Source organism: Dipodomys ordii, unplaced genomic scaffold, assembly GCF_000151885.1.
Source record: "Dipodomys ordii isolate 6190 unplaced genomic scaffold, Dord_2.0 Scaffold64, whole genome shotgun sequence".
NCBI classification, from domain to species: Eukaryota; Metazoa; Chordata; class Mammalia; order Rodentia; family Heteromyidae; genus Dipodomys; species Dipodomys ordii.
The window spans coordinates 3023010-3034361 of NW_012267280.1; the positions used below are offsets into that span (position 1 = coordinate 3023010).

Genomic DNA, 11352 nt, shown 5'->3' on the forward strand with positions numbered 1-11352 from the left:
CGGCCGACCAAAAAAAAAAAAAAAGAACTGATGGATAACCTCTTATTAATAAGATTGCCTCACACACTGTGTGTGCTCTGTGACCTTGCACAAGAAACTTTTATGTCTCCTTTTGTCAGAGGAGAGTTGTGGCATAAACATTTCTATTTCAGGTCAGGTATAACAGAGTGCACACCTGTAATCCCAGCCCTTGGGAGGCTGGAGAAAGAGGATCTTGAGTTCCAAGTCAGCCTCAAAACAAACCAACAAACATTCCATTGCTTTCACCTATATTCCTAGCTGCTGGAGAGGCTGAGATCTGAGGCTTGGGATTTGAGTCCAACTTGGGCAGAAAACGGGAGGGACTCTAGGTCTTAAATAACCAGCAGCTTAGCACTGGTGGCTCACACCTGTAATCCTAGCTACTCAGGAGGCTGAGATCTGAGGATCGCAGTTCAAAGCCAGCCTAGGCAGGAAAGTCCATAAGACTCTTATCTCCAATTAACCAGCAGTAAATTGGGAGTGGTGCTGTGGCTTAAAGTGGCAGAGTGCTAGCCTTGAGCAAAAGAGCTGAGGGACAGCAACCAGGCCCCGAGTTCAAGTCCCATAACCAACAAAGCAAAAGAAAATGAAACATCAAAAAGCTGTACTGGAGGTGTGGCTCAAGTGGTAGAGTGCCATCCTTGAACAAAAGAGCCAGAGGAAAGTGTGAGGCCCTGATTTCAAGACCCAGGTCTGGCACGCGTGTACACACACACACACACACACACACACACACACACACAGAATGGATTCCTTCCTCAATTGACGGGAACCTAGTTAGTAGATTCTTCTGCCATCTTGCACTGTTGCCTTTTGTGATTTGTCTGTTACCATTTCCAGAACTTCAGTCCCTACCACCTCCCCACCCCCATGCCCCCAATCCCCACCCCTGCCCAGGGCACCAGGAAGGGAGTTGTCTATTTGGGTGACTTCAGCATCCCCAGAGCCAGAACAGAGCCCAGCCCATGGCCCAAGGGATCCATCCCACATCTCTGGATAAGACAGAAAATGAAGAAATTGTCACCTAGATTGCAGTGTCTCACCAGCCCTGGAAGGGTGGAGATCAGAAGATGCTCACTACAAGGCCCGAGGCCCGGCTGGGCTGTGAGCACCACAGCATTATCACCATTCCCAGAAGTGTAATTATCTGGGTGCCAGGCTGGTGCATGCCACCATCCCGTGCTCAGGCTGAGACTGAATGTGGTTGAAGAGGAAGGCTGAGGGGCAGAAGGGGTTAGATCTCCTGTCCACATGTGGTCTGCCCTAAGACACTGCAACCAGGAGCTCCCAGAGGGCTAGCTTTTCCCCCTGGGTCCTACAGCATTCACACCAGCAAGAGGCAAGGCTGGAAAGCAGTAGGGAAGGTCCAGGTCCTCTCTACACCCTCTTCATCCTGACCTCCTCCTGTCCTTCTAGGGCCTTCTAGAAGCAAGCGAGTTTCTCTTGGATGCTCCCAACCCTCTCCCTGTTCCCCGTTCCCCACCTCTATTTGCATTTGCAGGGTCCTTCCTGGCTTCCCTCCCTGCAGAATTCACCCACTCGACCCAGCTGACCTCTTCATGACTCCCACTCCGCATGCCTTCATTTGGCCTGACATTTCACTGGCCCTCTCCCTCATCCACACCCAGCCTCAACTGCTGGTTAGCGTCAAGTCACCAGCTATTTCCCAACTGGCTGGGAGCTCTTTCATCAGAGCCTTTTGCACAGGCCATTCTCTTTGCCCTACAGAAGAGAATTAGCTATGCTTTATTTATTTATTTATTTTGCCAGTCCTGGGGCTTGAACTCCAAGCCTAGGCACTGTCCCTGAGCTTCTTTTGCTCAAGGCTAACACTCTGCCACTTGAGCCACAGTGCCTCTTCTTTTTTGTTTGTTTGTTTGTTCCTGTTTATGTGGTACTGAAGAATCAAACCCAGGACATCATGCACACTAGGCCAAGCACTCGACCACTAAGCTACGTTCTCAGCCCTAGCTGTGCTCTTTTAAATTTACTTTTGTTTGTTGTCTATCCTGGGGTTTGAACTTGGGGCCTAGGACTGTTCCTGAGCTCTTATGATCAAGGCTGCACTCTGTCATTTGACCCACAGCTCTACTTCCAGAATCTTGGTAGTTAATTGGAGATCTGAGTTCTCTTGCCTGGATTTCTTCCCTGGGCTGCCTTTGAACCAGGATCCTCACATCTCAGCCTTCTGATTAGCGAGGATTACAGGTGTGAGTCACCAGAGCCTGGTCCTGCATGTTTGTTGAATGAATGAGTTTGTTAATGAACACAGGACAAGGTTCAAACACTAACCCTGGGAGCAATCTGGTTTGATTTTATTTTTTTTAATCACTCTTGAAATTCTAGCCACAGAAACAGCCCTTCCTCCTCCCCCAACCTGACAAGCTTCTATTTTCCTTCCAGGTAGAGACACGCTTAGTGAATCCCTATTCATCTTTCAAAATCCTCCTCTGAAGTGCCCCAGAATTGAGTCTTTTGGTGCCTCTGTTTGCTGCCTGGGCCAGGGATGCCTGGGCTTTGCCTCTCTCATCTACAATAGAACACCTAGCCAGCAGAGCCATGAGAAGGGAAAAAAACCAGCCAACCAACCAAACTTCCCCACTGTGAGTCACAACTCCTAAACCAGTCATGATAAAAATCAATGGGGACACCTTTAAATATTTTTCTGCAACATACATACTTTGTCTTTTCATTTACATCCCCAGATCAAAATCATGCTCTCTTTTTTTGTTGGTTTGTTTGTTTGAGAGTCTCACTATGGAGCCTAAGCTGGCCGGGACCTCAGGTCCTCCTGCCTCAACCTTCCAAGGGGTGTACTGGGATTACAGGTGTACCCTGCTCTACCTGGATTTTTTCTTGGGGGGGGGGCTGGTCCTGGGGCTTGAACTCTGGGCCTGGGCGCTGTCTCCCAGCTCTTCAGCTCAAGGCTAGCACTCTACCACTTGAACCACAGCGCCACTTGGGTGGCAACAGATAAAGCTGGGCTTGGCAAGCTTTGCCCACTCATTTACCTATCATCTGTGGCTGCTTTGAACCCCAGGTAACAGAATTAGAGAGGATTTTTTTTCTCCTGTCAGTCCTAGGATTTGAACTCGGCCTGGGTGCAGTCTCTGAGCTCCTTTGCTTAAGGTTAGTACTCTACCACTTGAGCCACAGCTCCACTTTCACATGTGTGTTTCTGTGTGTGTGTGTGTGTGTGTGTGTGGTAAATTGGAGATAAGAGCCTCTCACACTTTCCTGCCTGAGCCTGCTTCAAACCTCTAGCCTCAGATCTTAGTCTCCTGAGTTCATAGCTCAGCTTTTGGTGTGCATGTGTGCATGTGTGTGTATGTGTGTGTGTGTGCATGCGTGCCAGTACTTGGGCTTGAAGTTACAACCTGGGTGCTCTCCCTGAGCTTTCTCACTCAGGGCTGGTGCTCTACCACTTGGGCCACAAATCCACTTTTGGCTTTGTGGTGGTTAACTGGTTATTAGCAGCTCACAAACTTTCCTGCTGGGGCTGGCTTTAAACTCTGATCAGCAAATCTCAGTGTGCAAAGTAGCTAGGAATGATTATGGGTGTACCACTCTTAGTACCTTCATCTCTCTCTCTCTCTCTCTCTCTCTCTCTCTCATCAGTCTTGGGGCTTGAACTCTGGGCTGGGCACTGTCTCTCAGCTCTTCAGCTCAAGGTTAGCCCTCCACCACTTGAGCCACAGCACCACTTCTGGCTTTTTCTGCTTATGTGGTGCTGAGGAATCAAACCCAGGGCCTCATCCATAAAAGGCAAGTGCTCTTCCCAGCCCCCATTCAGCATTCTACCACTTGAGCCACAGCACCACTTATGGTTTTCTGGTGGTTTATTGGAGACAAGAGTCTCACAGAGGGGCTGGGAAGGTGGCTCAGTGGTAGAGCGCTTGCCTTGCATGCATGAGGCCCTGGGTTCGATTCCTCAGCACCACATAAGCAAAAAAGCCAGAAGTGGTGCTGTGGCTCAAGTGGTGGAGGGCTAACCTTGAGCTGAAGAGCACAGGGACAGTGCCCAAGCCCAGAGTTCAAGCCCCAGGACCGACAAAAAAAAAAAAGTCTCTCAGACTTTCCTGCCCAGGCTGACTTTGAACCATGATCCTCAGATCTCAGTCTCCTGAGTAGCTAGGATTATAGGCATGAGCCACCTGTGCCTGGCTTATTTCTGCTTTTTTGCCCAAGGCTCCTAACCTCCTACCTTAGCCAGGCCTGTGTCAGGGATAATAAGTATGAAAGTCTGTAATCAGCTTATCTGTGGAGATAAAATCTTGCCTCTACTCCCCCTTGGCAGGCTTCCAATGGCAATCCTCCCACTTTGTCTTCCAGAGCAGCTGGGATTACAGGTGGGTGCTACCAGTACCTGGCTCCCAGCAGAGCCTTTTCAATTCGAGTGGAACCAGTGCCACACCCAGTCTCATAAAGAAAAATCCAAAGGGGGAAAATGCTCACGAATGGATTGCAGGGAAAGGTTAGGTATTGTTTTGTGAAACCTGGGGTTGACACCAATGGCACTAAACATTCAGTGACTTAGAAATGCTTGAACCCAGTGCTGATGGCTCACGCCTGTTATCCTAGCTACTTAAGAGGCTGAGATCTGAGGATCTGGGTTTAAAGCCAGACCAGAAAGCCCCTGGGACTCTTATCACCAATGAATTGCCAGAAAATGACACCATGATTCCAGGGGTAGAGGGGAAAAACAAATTGAGAGCTGAAGGCCCCAAGTTCAAATCTCAGTCCTGGCACACAAACTACACTAAAGCAAAAAAGGACTGGGAGTGTGGCTCAAGCAGTAGAACAACTTCTTTTGCACACATGAGGACCTGAGTTCAAGCCCCAGGCTTGTCTCCCCGTACCTCACCTGGACTCTGTAGGACCACGGCTCACCAGGTAGTGACTGAGCACTGACTGAGCTGCAGGGAACGGCAACAGGGACAACAAACCACACAGCTCTCCTTCCTCTTCTGTATCAGTCACCTGTGAGCACTTGTAAGGGAGCAGGGTCTGGGGTGAGCGTGACTGGCGATTCCTGCACCTGAGGGGTTTCCTGGGAGCTGGAATAGTAGGCTAGTCCCCAGAAAAATGGGGGTGTTAGCCACCTTGGTCTGGAGGTGTTGCTGAGAGAAAAAAAAAGACCAACATGCCCACCTCCTCTAGGGAGCCTTCCTGGATTCACCCTCCCAGACTCAGAGCCCCCTCCCCACAAAGTCTCCTCAGAGCTGCCTATGTACACATCACAGACCACCCACCCCAGACCCAAGTGACCACCAAAGATACAGGAAGGAATGAAGGGAAAGGGGACAAACATATCTTTACCAAAACAAGAAAGCCAAGCCCCACACAAGAAAGAGGAGCCATTCCAGCACCCTTCTCCAGGAGAGGAAGAGGGAAGTAAGAAGCTCCAGGATTTGAACCTGAGACTGGTGAGATTCCTCCCACCTCCCTCTCCCAACGCCTGCGAGGTCCAGCGCTCAGCCCTCACCGTGTTGTAGAACTCAGCCACCAGCTCCGAGTGTTGGAAATTGTCCTCACACCAGTCTACCTCGGAACTCTGATAGCTGAAGATGCTAGGCATCTTGTCCCAATGTCAGGCGCCGGGACTTTGGCAGCAGTGACAAGTCAGACAAGACAGTGAGCCCAGGAGGGCTGGGCCAGGAGGTGGGGAGAGGAGAGCCGGGGCCCATGGCAGGCAGGCAGGCAGGCAGGCTGGGAGGAAAAACCTGCCAGGCCACTCCTCCCATCATGAGGATGCTCTGCTTGTGGCACAAGTGGCCTTGGGCCCTGGCTTGTAGAGGTGGCATTTCATGCAGGGCTTTATTCAGAGAAGGAGTGAGTAGGCTGCCCACTCCCACACCTTGAGGGCTATTACTGCTTTGTTTTTGTTTTTCTTTTCTTTTTATTTCTTTCTGATTGGTTGTAGGACTTGAAATCAGGGCCTGGGCACTGTCCCTGAGCATTTCTGTCCCGGAGCATTTCTGCTCAAGGCTAGTACTCTACCACTCGAACCTCAATTCCGCTTCCAGCTTTTTGGTGGTTAACTGCAGACAAGAGTCTCAAGGACTTTCCTGCCAGGGTTGGAATCGTGATCCTCAGATCTCAGCTTCCTGAGTCGCTAGGATTGAAGGCCTGAGCCATCAGCACCTGACTTCTTTCCTTTCTTTCTTTCTTTGTCTTTCTCTCAATACTGGTGCTTGAACTCAGATCCCTATGCTTTCTAGGTATACAGCTCACTATTTGATACCACACCCCTATTACTCCAGCCACGCCCTCTGCCTCTTGAGGCCACGCCCCTACTGCTCAAGCCACACCCCTGCCAGTTGAGACCACACACTCCTCCGCTTGCGTCACACTCTCCAAGCCTACTTCCCTTCTCTCTATTTCAAAAAATGATTATTAAAGAGTTGTACAGCCAGGCACCGGTGGCTCACGCCTGTAATCCTACCTACTCAGAAGGCTGAGATCTGAGGATCACGGTTCAAAGCCAGCCCAGGCAGGAAAGTCCGTGAGACTCTTATCTCCAATAAACCACTAGAAAACTGGAAGTGGTGCTGTGGGTCAGGCGGTAGAGTGCTAGCCTTGAGCTGAAGAGCTGAGGGACAGCACCCAGGCCCAGAGTTCAAGACCCACGACCAAAAAAAAAAAAAAAAAAGAGTTGTACAAAGAGGTAACAATTCCATAAGTCGGGTAATGGGTACCATGCTCTTCACTTTCCCTGATTTTCTCCCTCCCATCCCTGTCCACAAGTTACATAGTGTGTTTTTTATATAGTGTATATTGACTAGTATGACTGCATTTGTTCACTTTTCCTCCCTGCATTCCTGTGGCCCCCCCCTTCAGCCATCCCCCCTCCAAAAAAAAGTAGCACAGCTGGGAAGGTGGCTCAGTGGTAGAGTGCTTGCTTTGCATGCATGAGGCAGAAAAAGCCAGAAGTGGTGCTGTGGCTCAAGTGGTAGAGGGCTAGCCTTGAGCTGAGGAGCTGAGGGACAGCAGCCAGGCCAGAGGTCAGGCCCTATGACCAACAAAAATTTAAAAAAAAAAAAAGCACAACCGATAACAACTGCGATTACAAAACCCATGATTCCATTTCCTGGAATTAATTTTGATAAATACATTGATAGTAATTCAGCTATTCAGAGGAATGAACGGTTTGGTTTTTTCCCCTAAGGGTAGCCTCCCTTGGTCTGACCTTGTGTGTGTGAATGCATACAACCCTATAGAGGTGATCATACGCAGTTGTATGAACTCTGAACTCTGGGCCTGGGCGCTGTCCCTCAGCTCTTCAACTCAAGGCTAGCACTCTACCACTTGAGCCACAGTGTCACTTCTGACGTTTTTGCTTATGTGGTGCTGAGGAATCAAACCCAGGGCCTCATGCATGCAAGGCAAGCGCTCTACCACTGAGCTACCTTCCCAGCCCTCCAGTTGTATTTTTGATCTAGCTTCCACATATGAGAGAAAACATATACCTTTTGTCTCTCGGAACTTGGCTTACCTCACTTAACATGATTTCTTCTAGGTCCATCCATTTCCCTATAAATGACATATTATTCTTTCTAATGGATGAGTAAAATGCCCTTGTGCTGGGTACCAGTGACTCACACCTGTAATCTTAGCTGCTCAGGAGGCTGAGATCTGAAAATCACAGGAAAATCCATGAGACTTTTTTTTTTTTTTGCCAGAACTGAGGTTTGAACTCAGGGCTTGGACACTGTCCCTGCACTTTTTTGCTCAAGACTGGCATTCTACCACCACCTGAGCCACAGTTCCACTTCTGTGGTTTTCTTTCTTTCTTTCTTTTGCCAGTCCTGGGACTTGAATTCAGGAACTTGGTGTTATCCCTGAGTTTCTTTGTGCTCAAGGCTAGCACTCTATGACTTGAGCCACAGTGCCACTTCTGGCCTTTTCTGTGTAATTTACTGGAGATGAACATCTCACAAACTTTTCTGCCCTGGCTGGCTTCAAACCTCAATCCTCAGATCTCAGCCTTCTGAGTAGCTAGTGTTACAGGTGTGAGCCACTGGCAATTGGATCATTAGATTCTTTTTTTTTTTTGAACAATAATAAACTTTTATTTACATCAATTGTAAAATTATGTATAGAAAGGACAAAAGAAGAAAAGCTCAGCAGATCACTTCCAAGGGGAGGAAAAGGGCTGCTCTCAGTGCTTGAGCTGGTGCTCAGTGGCGCTCAGGACTTTGTAAGTCTCTATCTCCACACCCAAAGTTGTGCTCCCAGTCTTAAGTTGCAATCAAGTGGATTTATCTGCTGGAAGCTAAACTGCCCCCTGCACATAAAGGTAAGTCTGTGTCAGACCAAGTCTGTCGAGCCTGCTAGATCTCTACAGCAGTGAGCACAGTCACGGATCGGAGGTCCATCTGTCCTAAGTGATACAGGTAACTTCAAGCTTGAGGTCAGCTGGAATGGGAACCACCTCTTCAGACATCGGCTACTGGTGGAAGAGGATTTTCTTCATAGGCATTGGTCAGAGACACCTCATGATGCCAAAGTGCTCGACATCTTACTGGTTTTTCCTCTTCTTCGTCTGATGGAATAGAGCTTGTGTCAGATACCCTGGGCAGATCCAGGCCGGCTGGCTCCAGCTGGGGCTCTTGGTCCCCTGACATGGGTACAGGAGAGTCTGTCTCAGATGCTGTGGACAGGAAATCCTCCAGATACAGATCGTTTGCCCCGGGTCGTTCCTCTTGAGCAGGTGAAAATGGTTCTTCCTGCAGTGGTGAGGGCAGAGGCACCATGAGAGCCGCGCGGTCTGCACCTTGGGCTGAGTCTTCGTCATCTGATGCCGATGGAGTGGTGTCTTCATTGTATGCCGTGGGCAGATACACAACAAGATGCAGAACTGCTCTCCGGGGCTGTAACTCTCCAGATGAGGCTTTTGGCGGGGCTGGGTCCACCCCAGCAGCTGTGGACAGATCCACCAGGAGATCTACTTGGGTACACGGCAGTGGTGGCTCTTCTGCAGGCCCAGCTGGAGACTCAGCAATCTGAGATGAAGGGGCCTCTATCATCCTGGCATGCACAGCAGCTGCTGCCGCCGCAGTTCGATAACCCAGCTTCATCTTCAGCAGAGTGGGCTCAGCCCATTTGGCATCCACTCCAGTTGGCACCTGGGATGGGCGTGGAGGAGTTACAGTGGTGTCTGGATCCCAGCTCTCCTGGTCTGGACTGCCAGGAGTCACTTGCCGGTCTCTCCATATAAAGGGCCAGAATCTTCTTTGGGGTCTGGGTTGGGGTTGGGGTCTGGGTCTAGGGTTGATCCAGTGTCTGCAGGTGTCAACCAAGCGCTCTCTGCAGGATCTCCTGGAGTCTGAACCAGTAAAAATCGGAAAACAAGAAAACATGATGTTTTTCCTTGCTATAGCGTGACAAGTTTGCCAGTTGAGGCTAGTTTTGGAATGTGGCTACCTGGATACCTGGGTTCCAAGTTCTCTTTGGTCTTTTGTCAAAGATGAGGTCACTTCCTGGGGTCCTCTTACCTAAACCCCTCCTCCAACAAGACTCTCACAAAGTACCATCTGGACTTCCTACTGGTCTTCATAAGACATTCACTCTTTGCATAGCTGGACACAATGTTGTGGTTTTGGTTTGTTTGCTGTTGTTGTTGTTTGCCAGTCCTGGAGCTTGAACTCAGGGCTTGGGCACTGTCCCTGAGCTCCTTTTGCTCAAGGCTAGCACTCTACCATTTTGAGCCATAGCACCATGTATGGTTTCCTGGTGGTTCATTGGAAATAAGCATCTCATGAATTTTTTCTGCCCCAGGCTGGCTTCGAGCCAAGATCCTCAGATCACAGCCTCCTGAGTAGCTAGGATGACAGGTGTGAGCTATTGGTGACTGGTTCATTATAACTCATTTTTAATCACTCTACTCTTCACAGCCTGTGGTACCCACTTTCCCTCTCTATTGATAATATAGTTACAAAGTTGCCTAAGGGGGCTGGGAAGGTGGCTCAGTGGTAGAGCACTTGCCTTGCATGCCTGAGGCCCTGGGTTCGATTCCTCAGCACCACATAAGCAAAAAGAAAAAAGCTGGAAGTGGCGCTGTGGCTCAAGTGGTAGAACGCTAGCCTTGAGCTGAAGAGCTGAGGGACAGCGCCCAGGCCCAGAGTTTAGGCCCCATGACAGGACCCAAAAAAAAAAAAAAAGTTGCCTAAGGTCCTGTGTGTAAACTTGATATGTGTGGCATTCCTACTCTAACCTGCGTAAAGAAATTGCATAAACTACACAGGGATAAGATACAGGAGACAGCTGTTGAAATTTAAATGCAATCCACAGATAGTATCTGTGTCAACTTTCTGGTTTTGACTTTGTGCAGTTATGTAAGACGTCAACATACAGCCCTGTGTGTCGACCCATACCTCTAATCCCAGCTACTCCAGAAGCAGAGATCAGGAAGACAGAGGTATGAGACAAGCCTGGACAGAAAGTTATCTAGCTCTTGCCCCCTCCCTCCCCACCATTTCAATGAACAAGCAAGGTGTGGTGGCTCAAACCTGTCATTTCAGCTGCAGGAGAAGTGAAGGTAGGAGGAATGTGGTCGGAGGCTGATCTGGATAAAAATCAATTGAGAGTCCCAGCTGGGCACTGGTGGCTCATGCCTGTAATCCTAGCTATTCCAGAGGGTGAGATTTAAGCGTTGCCCTTCAAAGCCAGCCCAGGCAGGAAAGTCCATGAGACTCTTTTCTTTTGTCGGTCGTAAGGCCTGAACTCTGGGCCTGTCCCTCTGCTCTTCAGCTCAAGTCTAATGGTCCACCACTTGAGCCACAGCACCACTTCTAGCTTTTTCTGCTTATGCAGTGCTGAGGAATCCAACCCAGGGCCTCATGCATACAAGGCAAACACTCTACCACTGAGCCACCTTCCCAGCCCATTAACTACCAGAAAACCAGAAGTGGCACTGTGGCTTAAGTGGTAGAGTGCTAGCCTTGAGCTGGAGAGCTGAGGCACAGTGCCCACTCCCAGAGTTCAAGCCCAGTGACCAACCAAAAAAAGAAAAAAGAACCTTCTAGCTAGACACTGGTGGCTCATGCCTGTAATCTTAGCTACTCAAGAGGCTGAGATCTGAGGATCACGGTTCAAAGCCAGCCCAGACAGGAAAAATCCATGAGACTTTTTTTTTGAGGGGGAGGGGTCAGTCGTGGGGCTTGAACTCTGGGCCTGGGCTCTGTCCCTGAGCTCTTCAGCTCAAGGTCAGTGCTCTACCACTTGAGCCACAGCACCACTTCCAGTTTTCTGGTGGCTAATTGGAGATAAGAGTCTCACAGACTTTCCTGCCTGGGCTGGCTTTGAACCGTGATCCTCAGATCTCAGCCT

General features: G+C 49.5%; 1 protein-coding gene across 1 annotated transcript in view; it reads right to left on the bottom strand.

Annotated features, from left to right (window-relative positions):
• Positions 1 to 5599, bottom strand: part of Acer1 (alkaline ceramidase 1) — a 13963-nt gene extending 8364 nt beyond the window's left edge. Inside the window, exon 1 of the mRNA XM_013022668.1 lies at positions 5507 to 5599. Coding sequence (XP_012878122.1) covers positions 5507 to 5599 — 93 coding nt within the window. The remainder of the gene's footprint in view (positions 1 to 5506) is intronic.
• Positions 5600 to 11352: the final 5753 nt, after the last annotated feature.